At 46.5% G+C, this 24,683-nt stretch overlaps 2 protein-coding genes across 4 annotated transcripts in view; one reads left to right on the top strand and one right to left on the bottom strand.

Moving 5' to 3' along the window:
* Positions 1-24,683, top strand: part of LOC146009863 (uncharacterized) — a 245,378-nt gene that overhangs the window by 142,955 nt on the left and 77,740 nt on the right. The window lies entirely within an intron of this gene.
* LOC146009873 (uncharacterized) overlaps positions 17,429-24,683 on the bottom strand; it is a 70,571-nt gene continuing 63,316 nt past the window's right edge. For all 3 annotated transcript variants that reach the window (XM_083150447.1, XM_083150445.1, XM_083150446.1), the window contains one exon: positions 17,429-20,012. In XM_083150447.1, the coding sequence (XP_083006573.1) occupies positions 17,745-19,919 (2,175 nt within the window). In that variant the 5' untranslated portion in view covers positions 19,920-20,012 and the 3' untranslated portion in view covers positions 17,429-17,744. The remainder of the gene's footprint in view (positions 20,013-24,683) is intronic.

Below are 24,683 nucleotides of genomic sequence, written 5' to 3'. Positions count from 1 at the left end.
CAAGTGACACGTCCTGTGAAGGCTCCCCATAATGTAGGAACAAATGGTTTGGTTCAAATTTTGCATGTTTTTTTGCGTGCCTACATGGACGGAAGAGGACCGATCTACACTGTGGATATATACTGGAGAGTACATGGACGGAAGAGGACCGATCTACACTGTGAATATCTACTGGAGAGTACATGGACGGAAGAGGACCGATCTACACTGTGGATATCTACTGGAGAGTACATGGACAGAAGAGGACCGATCTACACTGTGGATATCTACTGGAGAGTACATGGACGGAAGAGGACCGATCTACACTGTGGCTATCTACTGGAGAGTACATGGACAGAAGAGGACCGATCTACACTGTGGATATCTACTGGAGAGTACATGGACGGAAGAGGACCGATCTACACTGTGGATATCTACTGGAGAGTACATGGACGGAAGAGGACCGATCTACACTGTGGATATCTACTGGAGAGTACATGGACAGAAGAGGACCGATCTACACTGTTGATATCTACTGGAGAGTACATGGACGGAAGAGGACCGATCTACACTGTGGATATCTACTGGAGAGTACATGGACGGAAGAGGACCGATCTACACTGTGGATATCTACTGGAGAGTACATGGACGGAAGAGGACCGATCTACACTGTGGATATCTACTGGAGAGTACATGGACAGAAGAGGACCGATCTACACTGTGGATATCTACTGGAGAGTACATGGACGGAAGAGGACCGATCTACACTGTGGATATCTACTGGAGAGCAAATCGACGGAAGAGGACCGATCTACACTGTGGATATCTACTGGAGAGTACATGGACAGAAGAGTACCGATCTACACTGTGGATATCTACTGGAGAGTACAAGGACGGAAAAGGACCGATCTACACTGTGGATATCTACTGGAGAGTACATGGACGGAAGAGGACCGATCTACACTGTGGCTATCTACTGGAGAGTACATGGACAGAAGAGGACCGATCTACACTGTGGATATCTACTGGAGAGTACATGGACGGAAGAGGACCGATCTACACTGTGGATATCTACTGGAGAGTACATGGACGGAAGAGGACCGATCTACACTGTGGATATCTACTGGAGAGTACATGGACAGAAGAGGACCGATCTACACTGTTGATATCTACTAGGAGAGTACATGGACAGAAGAGGACCGATCTACACTGTGGATATCTACTGGAGAGTACATGCACAGAAGAGGACCGATCTACACTGTGGATATCTACTGGAGAGTACATGGACGGAAGAGGACCGATCTACACAGTGATTATCTACTGGAGAGCACATGGACGGAAGAGGACCGATCTACACTGTGGATATCTACTGGAGAGTACATGGACGGAAGAGGACCGATCTACACTGTGGCTATCTACTGGAGAGTACATGGACAGAAGAGGACCGATCTACACTGTGGATATCTACTGGAGAGTACATGGACGGAAGAGGACCGATCTACACTGTGGATATCTACTGGAGAGTACATGGACGGAAGAGGACCGATCTACACTGTGGATATCTACTGGAGAGTACATGGACAGAAGAGGACCGATCTACACTGTTGATATCTACTAGGAGAGTACATGGACAGAAGAGGACCGATCTACACTGTGGATATCTACTGGAGAGTACATGCACAGAAGAGGACCGATCTACACTGTGGATATCTACTGGAGAGTACATGGACGGAAGAGGACCGATCTACACAGTGATTATCTACTGGAGAGCACATGGACGGAAGAGGACCGATCTACACTGTGGCTATTTACTGGAGAGTACATGGACGGAAGAGGACCGATCTACACTGTGGATATCTACTGGAGAGTACATGGACGGAAGAGGACCGATCTACACTGTGGATATCTACTGGAGAGTACATGGACGGAAGAGGATGATCTACACTGTGAATATCTACTGGAGAGTACATGGACGGAAGAGGACCGATCTACACTGTGGATATCTACTGGAGAGTACATGGACAGAAGAGGACCGATCTACACAGTGATTATCTACTGGAGAGTAATGGACGGAAGAGGACCGATCTACACTGTGGATATCTACTGGAGAGTACATGGACGGAAGAGGAACGATCTACACTGTGGATATCTACTGGAGAGTACATGGACGGAAGAGGACCGATCTACACTGTGGATATATACTGGAGAGTACATGGACGGAAGAGGACCGATCTACACTGTGGATATCTACTGGAGAGTACATGGACGGAAGAGGACCGATCTACACTGTGGATATCTACTGGAGAGTACATGGACGGAAGAGGACCGATCTACACTGTGGCTATCTACTGGAGAGTACATGGACGGAAGAAGACCGATCTACACTGTGGCTATCTACTGGAGAGTACATGGACGGAAGAGGACTGATCTACACTGTGGATATCTACTGGAGAGTACATGGACGGAAGAGGATCGATCTACACTGTGGATATCTACTGGAGAGTACATGGACGGAAGAGGACCGATCTACACTGTGGATATCTACTGGAGAGTACATGGACGGAAGAGGACCGATCTACACTGTGGCTATCTACTGGAGAGTACATGGACGGAAGAGGACCGATCTACACTGTGGATATCTACTGGAGAGTACATGGACGGAAGAGGACCGATCTACACTGTGGATATCTACTGGAGAGTACATGGACGGAAGAGGACCGATCTACACTGTGGATATCTACTGGAGAGTACATGGACGGAAGAGGACCGATCTACACTGTGGATATCTACTGGAGAGTACATGGACGGAAGAGGACCGATCTACACTGTGGATATCTACTGGAGAGTACATGGACGGAAGAGGACCGATCTACACTGTGGATATCTACTGGAGAGTACATGGACGGAAGAGGACCGATCTACACTGTGGATATCTACTGGAGAGTACATGGACAGAAGAGGACTGATATACACTGTGGATATTTACTGGAGAGTACATGGACAGAAGAGGACCGATCTACACTGTGGATATCTACTGGAGAGTACATGGACAGAAGAGGACCGATCTACACTATGATTATCTACTGGAGAGTACATGGACAGAAGAGGACTGATATACACTGTGGATATCTACTGGAGAGTACATGGACGGAAGAGGACCGATCTACACTGTGGATATCTACTGGAGAGTACATGGACAGAAGAGGACCGATCTACACTGTGGATATCTACTGGAGAGTACATGGACGGAAGAGAACCGATCTACACTGTGGATATCTACTGGAGAGCACATGGACAGAAGAGGACTGATATACACTGTGGATATCTACTGGAGAGTACATGGACGGAAGAGGACCGATCTACACTGTGGATATCTACTGGAGAGTACATGGACAGAAGAGGACCGATCTACACTGTGGATATCTACTGGAGAGTACATGGACGGAAGAGGACCGATCTACACTGTGAATATCTACTGGAGAGCACATGGACGGAAGAGGACCGATCTACACAGTGATTATCTACTGGAGAGCACATGGACGGAAGAGGACCGATCTACACTGTGGCTATTTACTGGAGAGTACATGGACGGAAGAGGACCGATCTACACTGTGGATATCTACTGGAGAGTACATGGACGGAAGAGGACCGATCTACACTGTGGATATCTACTGGAGAGTACATGGACGGAAGAGGACCGATCTACACTGTGGATATCTACTGGAGAGTACATGGACGGAAGAGGACAATCTACACTGTGAATATCTACTGGAGAGTACATGGACGGAAGAGGACCGATCTACACTGTGGATATCTACTGGAGAGTACATGGACAGAAGAGGACCGATCTACACAGTGATTATCTACTGGAGAGTAATGGACAGAAGAGGACTGATATACACTGTGGATATCTACTGGATAGTACATGGACGGAAGAGGACCGATCTACACTGTGGATATCTACTGGAGAGTACATGGACAGAAGAGGACCGATCTACACAGTGATTATCTACTGGAGAGTAATGGACGGAAGAGGACCGATCTACACTGTGGATATCTACTGGAGAGTACATGGACGGAAGAGGAACGATCTACACTGTGGATATCTACTGGAGAGTACATGGACGGAAGAGGACCGATCTACACTGTGGATATATACTGGAGAGTACATGGACGGAAGAGGACCGATCTACACTGTGGATATCTACTGGAGAGTACATGGACGGAAGAGGACCGATCTACACTGTGGATATCTACTGGAGAGTACATGGACGGAAGAGGACCGATCTACACTGTGGCTATCTACTGGAGAGTACATGGACGGAAGAAGACCGATCTACACTGTGGCTATCTACTGGAGAGTACATGGACGGAAGAGGACTGATCTACACTGTGGATATCTACTGGAGAGTACATGGACGGAAGAGGATCGATCTACACTGTGGATATCTACTGGAGAGTACATGGACGGAAGAGGACAATCTACACTGTGAATATCTACTGGAGAGTACATGGACGGAAGAGGACCGATCTACACTGTGGATATCTACTGGAGAGTACATGGACAGAAGAGGACCGATCTACACAGTGATTATCTACTGGAGAGTAATGGACAGAAGAGGACTGATATACACTGTGGATATCTACTGGATAGTACATGGACGGAAGAGGACCGATCTACACTGTGGATATCTACTGGAGAGTACATGGACAGAAGAGGACCGATCTACACAGTGATTATCTACTGGAGAGTAATGGACGGAAGAGGACCGATCTACACTGTGGATATCTACTGGAGAGTACATGGACGGAAGAGGAACGATCTACACTGTGGATATCTACTGGAGAGTACATGGACGGAAGAGGACCGATCTACACTGTGGATATATACTGGAGAGTACATGGACGGAAGAGGACCGATCTACACTGTGGATATCTACTGGAGAGTACATGGACGGAAGAGGACCGATCTACACTGTGGATATCTACTGGAGAGTACATGGACGGAAGAGGACCGATCTACACTGTGGCTATCTACTGGAGAGTACATGGACGGAAGAAGACCGATCTACACTGTGGCTATCTACTGGAGAGTACATGGACGGAAGAGGACTGATCTACACTGTGGATATCTACTGGAGAGTACATGGACGGAAGAGGATCGATCTACACTGTGGATATCTACTGGAGAGTACATGGACGGAAGAGGACCGATCTACACTGTGGATATCTACTGGAGAGTACATGGACGGAAGAGGACCGATCTACACTGTGGCTATCTACTGGAGAGTACATGGACGGAAGAGGACCGATCTACACTGTGGATATCTACTGGAGAGTACATGGACGGAAGAGGACCGATCTACACTGTGGATATCTACTGGAGAGTACATGGACGGAAGAGGACCGATCTACACTGTGGATATCTACTGGAGAGTACATGGACGGAAGAGGACCGATCTACACTGTGGATATCTACTGGAGAGTACATGGACGGAAGAGGACCGATCTACACTGTGGATATCTACTGGAGAGTACATGGACGGAAGAGGACCGATCTACACTGTGGATATCTACTGGAGAGTACATGGACGGAAGAGGACCGATCTACACTGTGGATATCTACTGGAGAGTACATGGACAGAAGAGGACTGATATACACTGTGGATATTTACTGGAGAGTACATGGACAGAAGAGGACCGATCTACACTGTGGATATCTACTGGAGAGTACATGGACAGAAAAGGACCGATCTACACTATGATTATCTACTGGAGAGTACATGGACAGAAGAGGACTGATATACACTGTGGATATCTACTGGAGAGTACATGGACGGAAGAGGACCGATCTACACTGTGGATATCTACTGGAGAGTACATGGACAGAAGAGGACCGATCTACACTGTGGATATCTACTGGAGAGTACATGGACGGAAGAGGACCGATCTACACTGTGGATATCTACTGGAGAGCACATGGACAGAAGAGGACTGATATACACTGTGGATATCTACTGGAGAGTACATGGACGGAAGAGGACCGATCTACACTGTGGATATCTACTGGAGAGTACATGGACAGAAGAGGACCGATCTACACTGTGGATATCTACTGGAGAGTACATGGACGGAAGAGGACCGATCTACACTGTGGATATCTACTGGAGAGCACATGGACGGAAGAGGACCGATCTACACAGTGATTATCTACTGGAGAGCACATGGACGGAAGAGGACCGATCTACACTGTGGCTATTTACTGGAGAGTACATGGACGGAAGAGGACCGATCTACACTGTGGATATCTACTGGAGAGTACATGGACGGAAGAGGACCGATCTACACTGTGGATATCTACTGGAGAGTACATGGACGGAAGAGGACAATCTACACTGTGAATATCTACTGGAGAGTACATGGACGGAAGAGGACCGATCTACACTGTGGATATCTACTGGAGAGTACATGGACAGAAGAGGACCGATCTACACAGTGATTATCTACTGGAGAGTAATGGACAGAAGAGGACTGATATACACTGTGGATATCTACTGGATAGTACATGGACGGAAGAGGACCGATCTACACTGTGGATATCTACTGGAGAGTACATGGACAGAAGAGGACCGATCTACACTATGATTATCTACTGGAGAGTACATGGACGGAAGAGGACCGATCTAAACTGTGGATATCTACTGGAGAGTACATGGACGGAAGAGGACCGATCTACACTGTGGATATCTACTGGAGAGTACATGGACGGAAGAGGACCGATCTACACTGTGGATATCTACTGGAGAGTACATGGACAGAAGAGGACCGATCTACACTGTGGATATCTACTGGAGAGTACATGGACAGAAGAGGACCGATGTACACTGTGGATATCCACTGGAGAGTACATGGACAGAAGAGGACCGATCTACACTGTGGATATCTACTGGAGAGTACATGGACAGAAGAGGACCGATGTACACTGTGGATATCCACTGGAGAGTACATGGACGGAAGAGGACCGATCTACACTGTGGATATCTACTGGAGAGTACATGGACGGAAGAGGACCGATCTACACTGTGGATATCTACTGGAGAGTACATGGACAGAAGAGGACCGATCTACACTGTGGATATCTACTGGAGAGTACATGGACGGAAGAGGACCGATCTACACTGTGGATATCTACTGGAGAGTACATGGACGGAAGAGGACCGATCTACACTGTGGATATCTACTGGAGAGTACATGGACAGAAGAGGACCGATCTACACTGTGGATATCTACTGGAGAGTACATGGACAGAAGAGGACCGATCTACACTGTGGATATCTACTGGAGAGTACATGGACGGAAGAGGACCGATCTACACTGTGGATATCTACTGGAGAGCACATGGACAGAAGAGGACTGATATACACTGTGGATATCTACTGGAGAGTACATGGACGGAAGAGGACCGATCTACACTGTGGATATCTACTGGAGAGTACATGGACAGAAGAGGACCGATCTACACTGTGGATATCTACTGGAGAGTACATGGACGGAAGAGGACCGATCTACACTGTGGATATCTACTGGAGAGCACATGGACGGAAGAGGACCGATCTACACAGTGATTATCTACTGGAGAGCACATGGACGGAAGAGGACCGATCTACACTGTGGCTATTTACTGGAGAGTACATGGACGGAAGAGGACCGATCTACACTGTGGATATCTACTGGAGAGTACATGGACGGAAGAGGACCGATCTACACTGTGGATATCTACTGGAGAGTACATGGACGGAAGAGGACAATCTACACTGTGAATATCTACTGGAGAGTACATGGACGGAAGAGGACCGATCTACACTGTGGATATCTACTGGAGAGTACATGGACAGAAGAGGACCGATCTACACAGTGATTATCTACTGGAGAGTAATGGACAGAAGAGGACTGATATACACTGTGGATATCTACTGGATAGTACATGGACGGAAGAGGACCGATCTACACTGTGGATATCTACTAGAGAGTACATGGACAGAAGAGGACCGATCTACACTATGATTATCTACTGGAGAGTACATGGACGGAAGAGGACCGATCTACACTGTGGATATCTACTGGAGAGTACATGGACGGAAGAGGACCGATCTACACTGTGGATATCTACTGGAGAGTACATGGACGGAAGAGGACCGATCTACACTGTGGATATCTACTGGAGAGTACATGGACAGAAGAGGACCGATCTACACTGTGGATATCTACTGGAGAGTACATGGACAGAAGAGGACCGATGTACACTGTGGATATCCACTGGAGAGTACATGGACAGAAGAGGACCGATCTACACTGTGGATATCTACTGGAGAGTACATGGACAGAAGAGGACCGATGTACACTGTGGATATCCACTGGAGAGTACATGGACGGAAGAGGACCGATCTACACTGTGGATATCTACTGGAGAGTACATGGACGGAAGAGGACCGATCTACACTGTGGATATCTACTGGAGAGTACATGGACAGAAGAGGACCGATCTACACTGTGGATATCTACTGGAGAGTACATGGACAGAAGAGGACCGATCTACACTATGATTATCTACTGGAGAGTACATGGACGGAAGAGGACCGATCTACACTGTGGATATATACTGGAGAGTACATGGACGGAAGAGGACCGATCTACACTGTGGATATCTACTGGAGAGTACATGGACGGAAGAGGACCGATCTACACTGTGGATATCTACTGGAGAGTACATGGACAGAAGAGGACCGATCTACACTGTGGATATCTACTGGAGAGTACATGGACAGAAGAGGACCGATGTACACTGTGGATATCCACTGGAGAGTACATGGACAGAAGAGGACCGATCTACACTGTGGATATCTACTGGAGAGTACATGGACGGAAGAGGACCGATCTACACTGTGGATATCAACTGGAGAGTACATGGACAGAAGAGGACCGATCTACACTGTGGATATCTACTGGAGAGTACATGGACAGAAGAGGACCGATCTACACTGTGGATATCTACTGGAGAGTACATGGACAGAAGAGGACCGATCTACACTGTGATTATATACTGGAGAGTACATGGACGGAAGAGGACCGATCTACACTGTGGATATATACTGGAGAGTACATGGACGGAAGAGGACCGATCTACACTGTGAATATCAACTGGAGAGTACATGGACAGAAGAGGACTGATCTACACAGTGATTATCTACTGGAGAGCACATGGACGGAAGAGGACCGATCTACACTGTGGCTATTTACTGGAGAGTACATGGACGGAAGAGGACCGATCTACACTGTGGATATCTACTGGAGAGTACATGGACGGAAGAGGACCGATCTACACTGTGGATATCTACTGGAGAGTACATGGACAGAAGAGGACTGATATACACTGTGGCTATTTACTGGAGAGTACATGGACAGAAGAGGACCGATCTACACTGTGGATATCTACTGGAGAGTACATGGACGGAAGAGGACCGATCTACACTGTGGATATCTACTGGAGAGTACATGGACGGAAGAGGATCGATCTACACTGTGGATATTTACTGGAGAGTACATGGACGGAAGAGGACCGATCTACACTGTGGATATAGGTGCTCTAGAACAGTAGCAGGAGACAGGGAAAGCTCCCAGCAGTGCTGAGCTGCAGGTGCTCTGGAACAGCAGCAGGTGACGGGGAAAGCTCCCAGCAGCGCTGGGCTACAGGTGCTCTGGAACAGCAGCATGTGACGGGGAAAGCTCCCAGCAGCGCTGGGCCACAGGTGCTCTGGAACAGTAGCAGGTGACGGGGAAAGCTCCCAGCAGCACTGGGCCACAGGTGCTCTGGAACAGTAGCAGGTGACAGGGAAAGCTCCCAGCAGCGCTGAGCTACAGGTGCTCGGGAACAGTAGCAGGAGACAGGAAATAATCCCAGCAGCGCTGAGCTACATGCGCTCTGGAACAGTAGCAGGTGACAGGGAAAGCTCCCAGCAGCGCTGGGCCACAGGTGCTCTGGAACAGTAGCAGGTGACAGGGAAAGCTCCCAGCAGCGCTGAGCTACAGGCGCTCTGGAACAGTAGCAGGAGACAGGGAAAGCTCCCAGCAGTGCTGAGCTACAGTTGCTCGGGAACAGTAGCAGGAGACAGGGAAAGCTCCCAGCAGCGCTGAGCTACAGGTGCTCTGGAACAGTAGCAGGAGACAGGGAAAGCTCCCAGCAGGGCTGGGCTACAGGTGCTCTGGAACAGTAGCAGGTGACAGGGAAAGCTCCCAGCAGGGCTGGGCTACAGGTGCTCTGGAACAGTAGCAGGTGACAGGGAAAGCTCCCAGCAGCGCTGGGCCACAGGTGCTCTGGAACAGTAGCAGGTGACAGGGAAAGCTCCCAGCAGCGCTGAGCTACAGGTGCTCTGGAACAGTAGCAGGTGACCGGGAAAGCTCCCAGCAGTGCTGAGCTACAGGTGCTCTGGAACAGTAGCCGGTGACAGGGAAAGCTCCCAGAAGAGCTGGGCTACAGGCGCTTTGGAACAGTAGCAGATGACGGGGAAAGCTCCCAGCAGTGCTGGGCCACAGGTGCTCTGGAACAGTAGCAGGTGACCGGGAAAGCTCCAAGCAACGCTGAGCTACAGGTGCTCTGGAACAGTAGCATGGAAAGCTCCCAGCAGGGCTGGGCTACAGGTGCTCTGGAACAGCAGCAGGTGACGGGGAAAGCTCCCAGCAGCGCTGAGCTACAGGTACTCGGGAACAGTAGCAGGTGACGGAGAAAGCTCCCAGCAGGGCAGAGCTACAGGCACTCTGGAACAGCAGCAGGTGACGGGGAAAGCTCCCAGCATCGCTGGGCTACAGGCACTTTGGAACAGTAGCAGGTGACAGGGAAAGCTCCCAAAATCTGGAATATATGGCTTTCATCTAGGTTCTCTACAACTTCAGTGGCTCTGATGACCTCATGGATGACAAGGCAATGGTCAGTATCCCATCAATTCTGGCTGTGTGGCCAAGTTAGATCTCTTCCAATGCGGTCGACCAGCCCACTCCTCCGGGTGCAGAGGTCACTGAACCAAAGGCTTCTCCCAATCGGGGGCCCCCATACACATGAAAGACATTGCACCCAATCGTACAATCTTGATTGTATGCAGATTGTGTGTACCAAAATCATGCAATGCCGGACCCAGGGGTTGGAGGATTGGTCCTCTGATCTGACGTGCTGCAGGTCCGATCAGTTGGGATTGGGAGCAGATTGCATGGGCTTTTAAGCACATGCAATCTGTCATTATATGGCTCATACAACCGGGGTCATGTGACACTCCCTCCCTGACTAGCAGAGAAGAGAGGTGCAGCTTCTGGGTGGCCCGTGGCAGTGAAGACGCCGGGAGCCGCAGAAGTATCCAAGCGGCAGATGGGCGGGCGGTTAAAGAGAGCGGTTGATATCCTTTTGCACAATTCTGTCACTACTCTTGAGAACAGTTGTCAGAGGATTGCTGCATACGGGCTATGTAATAATGGTGTAACACAGCAGATGTAAGCAGTTTGGCAGTTGCTGGCAACCTGTAAATTAAAAAAAAAAAAAAAACAGGATTTTGGGTACTCCTATCCTTTTGATCCTAGTAGACCAGCCCCCTTTTTAAATGAAGCTTCAATCATACAATCATGCTGCAGATGGATTGTATGACAGATTGTGAGTACATTGCGCGTAAAAAAACCACCAAGGACTGCCGGGGAGTTGAAGGGAATGTCGGACACAATCCTGATTGTAAACAGGTCCGGCCACCTTAAGGGCTAGATCTTCTTTTCTGCCAATTTTTAAGTGATAGCTGTTTCTGCCTCACCGGTGCTGGAATTATCCTATGTCAGGAATGGAGTAAAAGGTCCCGTACGCCCTCTTTTTAAAGCTATTTTTCCATGTAATATCTGGAGACGGAGCCCAATGCTTTATTGATGCTTCGATATTTACAGTCTCTGCATGATCTCAAGTTTTTGTCCAGAATGACAATGATTTTGAAAAATACCACACAACCCACCAAACTGTCTAGATATAATTTTTTATTATTAGTAAAACATATAATTTTTATAAATAGTAAAACATATAATTTTTATTAATAGGAAAACATATAATTTTTATTAATAGGAAAACATATAATTTTTATTAATAGTAAAACATATAATTTTTATAAATAGTAAAACATATAATTTTTATAAATAGTAAAACATATAATTTTTATTAATAGTAAAACATCATTTTTATTAATAGTAAAACAATTAGAATTTTTCATGATCACTTTGGAATTAAAAAAATTTTGAAATTGGGAGTTTAATTTGTGCACCTGCACCTTTGACTTTGTATGCACTTTGGAATTTCGCTGCATAAACCACCCTTGACCGCCATCTCCATACATCCCCAGGCTCTCAGCCACCTGACGGCCTCTGGCAGTGACAGGAGCAGGCCGGCATTGATTGGCCAAGGATTGACCAATTACCGGGTTGCTTCCTCTAGTCTGTTGCTGCAGAGCAATGGTGAGAGCAGGAAATGGGGAACAATCTCTAAGGCTGCTCTGTACACATCTCAGGCACTTCTGGAGAATATATGATACAGGGGCAGATGCATTAAGCCTGGTGAGGTGATAATGTGGTCGGTGATAATGCATCAGCCAATCAGCTCCTGTCATTTTTTTTTAAATCCAGCCTGTGAGCTGACAGATAGGAGCTGATTGGCTGCTGCATTCTCTCTTCCACTTTATCACTTCACCGTGCTTAATAACTGTGCCCCAAAGTTATTTAGCAACCGTTGGATGTGCTTGACACCTCATCCGACCCGATGCACGGTCCTGTGCGCATCGGGCCGGACCCTACAGATTGTATCTGCTGCAGGTTCATTCTGTCGGATCGGGTCTACCAGCGGCACAGCGCAGGCACTTTTTAGCACCCGCTATGTACACGGTCCAATTCCGAGGTATGTGCCAGCGGTACCGCACCGCTGGCACACACCTTTCACAGTGTCTTACCACCTGGTGGCGGCTGAGGAGCAGTGGGGCCGGTGATCAGCGGGATGCACACGCCGGGTATTAGAATAGAATTTTTGGTACTTGTGAGTTATCCGGGCTGCCGATTTTTTCATCGCGCCCGAAATCGTGGGCCCACGATTTCCCATAGACAGTAATGTTAAAAGACACGATGGACCCGATTTCCCATAGACAGTAATGTTAAAAGACGCGATGGACCCGATTTCCCATAGACAGCAATGTTAAAATAAAATTACAATGTGAAATTGGGCAATATGTTTTTTAAAAAAATGTTTCATGGCCCCCCACCACCGTTAACGCCACCCCGCTATTGACGCCAACCCGAAGCGTGGCGAGCGCAGCGAGCCCGCGAGGGGCGGCGATACGCGTCCTCCGACCTTTTCATGCCCTACTATCCACTAGGGCGTGGAGTGAGAATAGAATAGTGTGGCGAGCGCAGCGAGCCACCGAGCCCGAAGCGTGGCGAGCGCAGCGAGCCCCGCGAGGGGACGCGGACACCTTCACAGGTATCCGCGTGCCCTTGCGGGCTTCACAGGTGTCGCTTCGGGCTCGGTGGCTCGCTGCGCTCGCCACACTATTCTATTCTCACTCCACGCCCTAGTGGATAGTAGGGCATGAAAAGGTCGGAGGACGCGTAGGACGCTTCGGGTTGGCGTCAATAGCGGTGTGGCGTTAACGGTGGTGGGGGGCCATGAAACATTTTTTTTAAAAACATATTGCCCAATTTCACATTGTAATTTTATTTTAACATTACTGTCTATGGGAAATCGGGTCCATCGCGTCTTTTAACATTACTGTCTATGGGAAATCGTGGGCATCGCGTCGCGGCCCCTTATAACGGCCACGACCGACGCGATGCCCCCGATATCGTGTCTTTTAACATTACTGTCTATGGGAAATCGGGGGCATCGCGTCGCGGCCCCTTATAACGGCCACGACCGACGCGATGCCCCCGATTTGGAGCTAAATCGTGGGCATCGCGTCGGTCGGGTGTCCTTAAGTTAACCAAACTTAAGGACAAAATCGGCAGCCCGGATAACTCACAAGTACCGAATTTTTTTTAAAAAGACGTGTCAAATGACTAGCTGGCCTCGTTCTCTCTCTAATCAGAGGCCGGCCAGTCATTTGACAGGGTTTTTAAAATTCTAATACCTGCCGCTGTCCATCCTGCTCCTCACCACCCATCCCACAGCACCAGGTATAATAGATTGGATTTTTTTTTTACAAATTAGAAATTAGCTAAAAAATTAGATTTGTAAACATTTCAAAAAAGGCACAAATTTCTCCAAATCTAACATTTGGAATTTATAACAATATACGAGGTTGGTGCATTAGGGTAACAAGACCTCTCAAGTGCGTAACATTCTGTATTTCCTTCTAATTTCCCATCAGGATAGAGACGGTACACCGCAGCTTCCCCTCTCAGCCATTAGGCTACACCTCATATCAGTCATACTGTCCCGACATCAGGTGTAAGATGGCGGCGCAGGCGGAAACATGGTGACATATTGAGGTGCTCCGTGTGATCAGGTTTATGTGGAAAACCAGCAAATAAGCAGCTGAAATTCACTGTGGAGGCTACATATAGAAGTTAACCAAGTGCTTCTTCAGAAGTCCGAGAGGAAAATTAGGTAAAAATAATAATTGAAAAAATATATATATTTTAAAAAAAAAATCTAAAAAGAAAAATAAAATATAAAGAAAAATTAAAATATATATAAAATCAACTAAATTGTTTACAGCCCTCTACGGGTATCTGGGCAGCATGGAAGGTAGTGGTTCCTGGGCAGTCTGTTCTGACAACTATCCCTATTTCGGCCCGAGCTGAGGTGTTTCGGTGTGCAGATGCGATGGCCGGAAGTTCCCGCCTATCTTCCGGTGATGTCACCTGCTGGCGTCTCGCAATTTGCGGCTGCCGATACTGGTCTCTCGCCCGTGTTCAACATCAGGATGCTTTGTCGAGGACGTTGCAAGTGGATTACTTTGTATCTGTATACTAAATCTTTATTTCTAAAACGGAAGTGTCCTCAAGGGGCAGCAACCTTTATTTTTCCTTTTATATTTCTCTTATTTTACCTTCTATTTTTCCTCCCCGACTCGTCACTTTTCAAGAATGCTTGGTTACCCACTTTATTAAAAAATCCATGCATTAACCCATAACATGCCAAGCAGCGGTCACAGGGCAATTAGCTATAATAAGGGTATTTCCCTTGATTTTTATAGCTGAAATTCAGGACCAACTTTTTGAGGTGTACGGTGATGGCATCCTGTCATGGAAGGTGGTTTGTATTCGGTGCGCTGCCTTTGACAATGGCAAGTCAGACGTTCAAGGTGAGCAGCGCCTCAGTGGGTCCTGTGCCCAACATCGTTCGGGTCACGTTCCTCTATGCCGGGATAGATGCTTTGGCATACCGTGGGAACAGATGCTTATACACGCATAGGGAATGTGTGGAGAATGAATCTCTACAGACGCCATACTAGTGATTATATGCACGTGCTGATACATTTACACAAGGGGGTTTATTCTAGTTCATTCTTTCTGACAAAATCCTTCTTAGATGGACAAAACCATGTGCACTGCAGGGGGGCAGATGTAACATGTGCAGAGAGAATTAGATTTGGGTGAGTTATTTTGTTTCTGTGCAGGGAAAATACTGACTGCATGATTTTACACTTCAATATAGATCTCACTTTGAAGAAAAACCCCACCCAAATCTAATTCTCTCTGCACAAGTTACATCTGCCCCACCCGCAGTGCACATGGTTTTGTCCATCTAAGAAGGATTTTGTCAGAAAGAATGGACTAGAATAACCCCCAATGAGAGGTCTTTTAGCCTTATGTATCCACCCTCGTAATTCACAATCACAGCCATATGCCGTTACTTGCAGAGCAATACAAAATGGATTCCACTTAAATATATATGAATAGCAACTATATGTGTTATAACAATATAGATATATATGTGTGTATATATAAAATTATAAAGCTTTAATATAGGCAGCAATTAAGTATTGTCAGAGTCATCTTATCGCATCGTCGATCACTTAGTATGACTAGAAATATGCCACTAGTATGCCTAGAAATATGCCACTAGTATGCCTAGAAATATGCCACTAGTATGCCTAGAAATCCGCCACTAGTATGCCTAGAAATTCGCCACTAGTGTGCCGAGAAATATACCACTAGTATGCCTAGAAATCCGCCACTAGTATGCTTAGAAATATGCCACTAGTATGCCTAGAAATATGCTACTAGTATGCCTAGAAATTCGCCACTAGTATGCCTAGAAATTCGCCACTAGTATGCCTAGAAATCTACCACTAGTATGCCTAGAAATCTGCCACTAGTGTGCCTAGAAATATGCCACTTGCATTTTATGGTTTGTGGTTATGTTACATAAAGGTTCTCACCAGGATTCTAGTAACAAAAAGAGGAGGAGATATAGAAATCTATATCAATTTTTAAAGGCGCTTCAATATGAGTGTGCTTGGTTTACAGCAGCAATCTAAAATTGGGGGTCACCTCCAATACAATAGACAAGAAAACAAGGGTGGTTGATTGCGCTAGGACGATTTATACGTGAGTATTCTATACAATTAAATAAAGATATGAATAAATAAAAAATGGTCAGGTGTGGATATATAAAATTGGAAATACATTTATTATAACATAATGCAAAAAATATATAAAATTAGATAAAAAAAGGTAGGATTTAAAATAAGGACAATGATACAATAGTCACCCAAATCCTTGGAGAGGTGTATGCCAGACTTTTTAGGGAGTTATCCCAAATTGATGTTGTAGTCCTGGATAGGTTTTCATTTGTAATCCAAGTAGTGTAAGAGGGGTGCTGGCGATCAGAGTCCCGTTTTGGTTGCACCTACGCGTTTCGCTGGTTGAAAAAGCTGCCACATGACAGCGAAACGCGTAGGTGCAACCAAAACGGGACTCTGATCACCAGCACCCCTCTTACACTACTTGGAGTTGGAAACCAGCAAATATATTTCCTATTTGGGACACTCGCTTACAAATCTAAGTTGACCGGCCCTCAACCACCATCCGAGGCAAAGTATCATCTTGGAGGCACGCCACCTCCTAAAAGAAGCCCGGTAACCATTCTGTGGACTACAAGCGGCAACGGCACCCGAGTGTTTTTCCCAACCTACTTGGATTACAAATGAAAACCTATCCAGGACTACAACATCAATTTGGGATAACTCCCTAAAAAGTCTGGCATACACCTCTCCAAGGATTTGGGTGACTATTGTATCATTGTCCTTATTTTAAATCCTACCTTTTTTATCTAATTTTATATATTTTTTGCATTATGTTATAATAAATGTATTTCCAATTTTATAAACCCACACCTGACCATTTTATATTTATTCATATCTTTATTTAATTGTATAGAATACTCATGTATAAATCGTCCTAGCGCAATCAACCACCCTTGTTTTCTTCTCACCAGGATTCACAGGCTCTACTATAAAAAAAATCTGAAATTTCAAATAAGGGTAACTTCAGGGGGTCTGGTATCTGGACACTTGTGGGGTCCTGGTGGTGGAGCCACTCACTGACCAGTCATTTTCAGTGTTTGTCTGGATTTGATGGACTTTTATACCTGTGGGAACCTGGCCTCCTTGTTTATATATCAGGCTACTGCTATAATGGGGGAGGTGTGAATAACCCATCTCAGACACATTTATCTCAATCAGCGCATGACCATTGCCTCACACCTGTGTGTGACTTTTCTCATGTCTAACAAGATATGATTTATCTATAAATCCTTTCCCACACTCGGCGCATGAAAATGGCTTCTCTCCTGTATGAATTTTCTTATGTAGGTTAAGAGATGATTTATGTGTAAAACATTTCCCACACTCTGCACATGAAAATGGCTTCTCACCTGTGTGAGTTCTCTGGTGTAAAACCAGATATCTTCCCTCTGAAAAACATTTCCCACACTCAGCACAAGAAAATGGCTTCTCGCCTGTGTGAATTTTTTCATGTCCAGTAAGAGCAGATTTAACTCTGAAACATTTCCCACATTCGGCACATGAAAATGGCCTCTCCCCTGTGTGAACGCTCTTGTGCAAGTCAAGAGTTGATTTCTCTGAAAAACATTTTCCGCATTCCGCACATGAATATGGCTTTTCACCTGTGTGAGATCTCTTGTGTACATTCAGACCTTTTTTTTCAGTAAAACATTTCCCACATTCAGCACATGAAAACGGTTTCTCACCCGTGTGAGTTCTCTTATGTATATTCAGACCAACTTGGTCTCTAAAACATTTCTCGCACTCAGAGCATGAAAACGGCCTCTCTCCTGTGTGAATTCTCTCATGTATAACAAGATATTTTTTGCGTGTAAAACATTTCTCACACTTCGCACAGGAAAACTGCTTCTCACCTGTGTGAGTTCTCTGATGTACAACAACGTGATATTTCTGTGCAAAACATTTCCCACACTCAGAGCATGGAAATGGCTTCTCACCTGTGTGAGTTCTCTCATGAATAACAAGAGCTGATTTGTCTCTTAAACATTTCCCACACTCAGAACATGAAAATAGTTTCTCACTTGTGTGAAGTCTCTTGTGTCTAACTAGTGTAACTTTGCCTCTAAAACATGCACCGCACGTGTCACAGGAAAATGGTTTTTCACCTGTATGAATTCTCTCATGTACAACAAGTGCTGATTTCTGTGTAAAGCATTTCCCACATTCAGAACATGAAAATGGCTGCTGACCGGCATGACTCCTCTGATGCACAACAAGATGCGATTTTTCTCTGAAAAATTCCCCACACTCTGCACATGGAAATGGTTTCTCACCTGTGTGACTTTTCCGATGTGTAACAAGATGTGCTTTCTGTGTGAAACATTTCCCACACTCGGAGCATGAAAATGGCTTCTCGCCTGTGTGAGTCCTCTCATGTAAAAGAAGACCTGCGTTATCTCTAAAACATTTCCCACACTCTTCGCATGAAAATGGTTTCACACCTGTGTGAACGGTCTGATGTGAAATAAGGGTGTTCTTGGTACGAAATCCTTTCCCACACTCAGAACATTGAAATGGCTTCTCACCTGTGTGAGTTCTCTCATGTACAACAAGTAATGTTTTTTGTGTAAAACATTTCCCACACTCAGAACATCGAAATGGCTTCTCCCCTGTGTGAATTCTTTCATGTATAACAAGACTTGGTCTGTTTCTAAATCCTTTCCCACACTCAGAACATGAAAATGGCAGCACGCCCGTGTGAAGTCTTTGATGTATCAGCAGACTAGATTTGGTTTTTAAACATTTCCCACACTCGGGGCATGAAAATGGCTTCTCGCCTGTGTGAGTCCTCTCATGCATAAGAAGACATGCTTTGTCTCTAAAACATTTCCCACACTCTTTGCATGAAAATGGCTTCTCACCTGTGTGAACGGTCTGATGTGAGATAAGGATATGCTTGGAACTAAAACCTGTCCCGCACTCAGAACATTGAAACGGTTTCTCACCTGTGTGAGTTCTCTCATGTACAACAAGTATTGATTTCTGCGTAAAACATTTCCCACACTCAGAACATCGAAATGGCTTCTCACCTGTGTGAATTCTTTCATGTGTAACAAGATTTGCTTTAGATCTAAATCCTGTCCCACACTCAGAACATGAAAATGGCTTCACACCTGTGTGAATTCTTTGATGTGTCCCCAGATTGGATTTGGTTGTAAAACATTTCCCACACTCAGAACATGGAAATGACTTCTGCGGTACATTAGCCGGCTGATGGGCTGTGCTCTGTGTAGAACATGAGGCTTCCATATCATTGGGTAAAATCTTATCCACTCTAAGAGCAGCAATAGACGTGCCGTCATCGGAGCTATCAGAAGAACACGACGTATCAGAAGGATCGGATGACATATCTGTACTGTGGAGGACTGGATGGATAACTGAGGTTATAGGAGTTTCTTGTCAGATGTTCTCTTTCATTTCACAGCCTGGAGATATTATTAGCTGTTTGTAATATAAAATAAAATATTTTCATTTATGTTTATATGAATTACGTTTCAATGAAAAGAAAACCATAAACTTCATACATTCAAGATGTTTAAAAAAAGGTACAAACTGTAACTGACATTTTGTGCTAAGAAATGAAAAGAGGCGGTTTCCCATAGCAACCAATAAGATTCTGTCCAACATCACAGACCTTTCTAGTTTGGTCAACATAATTACGGACAGCCCTCACCACCATCCAGAGAGGTCTCCTCCGGTGGACAGTTTAGAACACAAAAAAAGCAGAACAACTATCTCCTGGTTTAGATGAAAACGAAAGAGGACCTTGGGTAAAAGTAACTCAAGTGCCATATTGGATTAAAAAAAGTCTGAGGAGAGCGGTGGACCAGGTAAACAATGCAATGGCAACCCAAAAGGAGATTTATGTCCTTACCTGTTAAATCCTTTTCTTCGAGATCCATTGGAGACACAGGGTTTACGCTGGGACGTCCTAAAGCAACCTCTCAGGGGTGGGGACGCGCCTGAGCCGTGCTAAGGACACTCTGTCCAAAGGCAGAGTCCCCGGAAGCAATAGCCGACCATGGTCAGCCCAAGAAGAACTCACCGACGGCGTGGAGTGAGCCCAAATCCCGTCAGGAACTGGAAGGTCAGAGTCCCGATAGGCCTTGCGGATAGTGGATCTGATCCACCAGGCCACCGTCTGTTTAGATGCCGGCTCACCTCGCTTGTCGGCAGCATACAGGACAAAGAGGGCATCTGATTTACGAACTTTCTTCGTACGTCAGATACTCGTCGAGATGAAGCAATAGCTAACAGGAAAATTGTCTTGCAATTGAGCCATGGAAGATTAACCAAGCGCAACGGTTCGAACGGAGGGGACTGCAGAGCTCGGAGAACCAGGGAGAGGTTCCACGAGGCCCACGGAGGGACAAACGGAGGCTGTATCCGGATAACCCCCTGCAGGAAGGTACGAACATCCGGTAGTAGAGCCAGTCTTCTCTGAAACAGGGCAGATAACGCAGAGATCTGCACTTTTAGTGAAGAAAGATGAAAATCGGCCTCCAAGCCTGTCTGAAGGAAAGATAAAACCCTAGACAGCCTATAAAGCCTGGGATATGGCCCCCTTGTCGCACATCAGGAAAAGAAGGCTCTCCAGATTCTATAATAGGCACCGGCTGAAGACGGCCTACGTGCCTGAAGCAGAGTCCGGATTACTCTTGAGGAAAAACCTTTCGCCCGCAAGAGGGACATTTCAAGAGCCACCCCGTCAAATGGAGATCCAGTTGCAGACAAGGACCCTGACTGATGAGATGTGGCCATAGAGGAAGATGGAATGGTAGGTCCGCTGAAATTCCCAGGAGATCCGTGTACCAGGGCCTCCGGGACCGACTGCGTAGAACCCTGGGCAGGAGAGATATCGGGGGAACACATACAATAGGTGCCGATAGGGCGTCAGTGAGACAGGCGTCTGGAACTGGATCTACGAGCAGGTCAGACACGTCTTGATGAAGAGATCACTCTCCGGCATGGAGGATCTGGCTCCTCAGATAGTCCCAGTTCAGTACCCCTGGTATGAATACCGCTGATATGGCCGGAACGTGTCTCTCCGCCCACTGGAAGATGCACCTGGTCTCCGCCATGGCCACAGCCTGGTCTCCGCCATGGCTACAGCTGTAGTATTGTCCGACTGGACCTGAACCCTGAAGCAACGAGAGGGACAGACAATGGGCTTGGTATACCACCCTCAGTTCCAGGCAAGTGATGGAGAGATGGCTCTCTTTCGCTGTCCACAAACCCGGGGGGGGGGGGGGGCGCCACCACGTGAGGGACAGACGAACCTCCTGAGAGAGGACGATCCTCTGTGCCCTGATGTGACGGTGGGTCAGAAGTTCCCGCTGTAGCGGACGGGAGGGGAACTGGGCATATTCCACCATCTCGAAGGTGGAAACCATGGTGCCCAAGACCCGCATGCAGGCATGAATGGAGACCTTCTTGTGTCTGAGAAGATCCCAAATTCTGTACTGCCTTAAGCCTGTCCTCTGGCAGGAAAACCCACTGAAGTTTGGAATCCAAGAGGGCTCCTAGATGGACCATCCGTTGAAGTGGAGGGATAGCAGGTGGAGGGACAAACTGATAATCCAACCGTGCCTTGTAGAACAGTCACTGTTCTCTGGATGTGATCTTGGGGTCCCTCGAAGATTGAGCCAGCAGAAGAAGGTCATCTAAATAAGGGATACTTCTGACGCCTGAGATGTCCTGCCATAACTGCCATGATCTTTGTGAATACACGAAGAGCAGTCGAGAGCGAGAGACCAAAAGGCAGTGCACCAAACTGAAAGTGGTTGCCCCGCAGAGCAAAGCGCAGGTACCGCATAAGGTAGGCACCCCGGATATCCAGGGATGCCAGAAAGTCTCCCGGTTCCAAGGCCAGTATGATGGAACATAAGTACTCCATCCGAAATTTCAGAACTGATTGAGGGATTTGAGGTTTAGTATTGGTCGATTGCAGGAACCCTATCATAGAAGCTGCTACTGTTTAGGACCAAAGAGGATTGTCCCAGTAAAGTACAAATCCTCCAAAGCCCTTTTGGAGTCAGCATCTGCCCGCCAAGAACAAAGCCATAAAGCCCGTCTTGCCGAGATGGCCGAAGCCGAAACTTTAGAAGCAAGAACTCCCGCATCTAGGGCAGCTTCTCCTAAATAAGCTGCGGCCTGTTGGACCTGGCCTGCTAAAGGTAGGAGTACCTTCAGGTAAGCCCTTGATGAGGGAGTCTGCCCATTCCATAAGCGTGGTAGGGAACTGAAGACAGGTGTAGTCAGTCGCACAGAAATACATAGGTTAGTATATAGAAATGGACCCTCAGTGTATTGATAACAGTAATCAGTTTTAATATATACGAGGGTGTGCTACCATAGACACGGAAAGGACAGAGTTTATCGGTAAAGAAAAGAGTGTCTTTTTATGGTGCACCTGGAGAAAAATTAATCATAAAACGTCACTTTTATTTCATTAATTAAAATAGTTGCGAAATATAAAAGAATATTGACAAGACATAAGACAACATTTAGTGAAGAAATAAAAAAGGATAAAAAATCCTTCACCTAGTGGAAAAACCCCACTGACTGATCTCCCAATGATAACTTGATTTATAATGCTGCTGAGCTGCGTTGTACAGTAATCATTTATTAATGATTCTAATTAACTTTAATAGTCTGCAGAGTTGCAAAGGTGCTCTGGGCTCTCAAGGGTAACTGCTGGCAAGCGCCTGAGCACGGATACAATTCCGTCTCAGCGCTGCTGCTAGCTAACTGGAGCCAGTGAATTCACGTCCTGTGTTCTTCCACAGAGCTATATCAAAGGAGTGCCTGCCTGCACTTCCTTGCTCTCGTGGGTTTTAGAACAGACAGGGACACTACCGGTTCTGGCGCCAGATACCGTGTCAGTGTCTAGGATAGGGGACCGTGTCCGACGGTAACCCCTCACGCAGCCAACAGTTCAAAATATACAATTAGTAAGTGGGGAGGGGAGAGCGGGGTATTAAACACACTAGGTGTGTAGTGTCGAGCGTACGCTTTCGCAAAAAAGCAGGGTCCTGAGGAAGCTTTTTTGCGAAAGCGTACGCTCGACACTACACACCTAGTGTCCCTGAACCGGTAGTGTCCCTGTCTGTTCTAAAACCCACGAGAGCAAGGAAGTGCAGGCAGGCACTCCTTTGATATAGCTCTGTGGAAGAACACAGGACGTGAATTCACTGGCTCCAGTAAGCTAGCAGCAGCGCTGAGACGGAATTGTATCCGTGCTCAGGCGCTTGCCAGCAGTTACCCTTGAGAGCCCAGAGCACCTTTGCAACTCTGCAGACTATTAAAGTTAATTAGAATCATTAATAAATGATTACTGTACAACGCAGCTCAGCAGCATTATAAATCAAGTTATCATTGGGAGATCAGTCAGTGGGGTTTTTCCACTAGGTGAAGGATTTTTTATCCTTTTTTATTTCTTCACTAAATGTTGTCTTATGTCTTGTCAATATTCTTTTATATTTCGCAACTATTTTAATTAATGAAATAAAAGTGACGTTTTATGATTAATTTTTCTCCAGGTGCACCATAAAAAGACACTCTTTTCTTTACCGATAAACACCATTCCATAAGCGCCCTAGTCACCCATGCTGAGGACAAGGCCAGGCTAGCGACATACCATCCAGGTATGGGAGTATTTGGACACCCTGGTTGCGTAGACTGTTGCCCATCACTGCCATGGCCTTCATGAACACCCGAGGGGTGGTAGACATGCCGAAGGGCATGGCCAGAAACTATAAATGACGGTCCTGGAGAGCAAAATGCAGAAAACATTGATGCTCCAGCTGGATGGGGATATGCATCTTGTATGTCCAGGGAAGCCATAAAGTCACCCGGCTGAAGGGCCAAGACAATGGAGCACAAGGTTTCCATCCTGAACCCTGGAACTTGAACAAACCGGTTGAGCCACTTCAAGTTGAGGATGGGACGGTAGGACCCTTTGGGCTTTCTGACTAGAAAGAGGCTGGCGTAGAACCCTGATCCCCTTAGAGACAAAGGGATGGGTACAATGACTCCCGACAGGAGAAGCTTCTAAAGTGAGTTTTCTAATACGATGCACTTCTCCAATTCCTTTGGTAGATTTATGGAAAA

This window comes from Crinia signifera, chromosome 6 (genome assembly GCF_055691185.1).
Source record: "Crinia signifera chromosome 6, ASM5569118v1, whole genome shotgun sequence".
Lineage (NCBI taxonomy): Eukaryota > Metazoa > Chordata > Amphibia > Anura > Myobatrachidae > Crinia > Crinia signifera.
The sequence above is the reverse complement of the archived record's forward strand: the minus strand, read 5'-3'. Positions and strand labels throughout refer to the sequence as shown.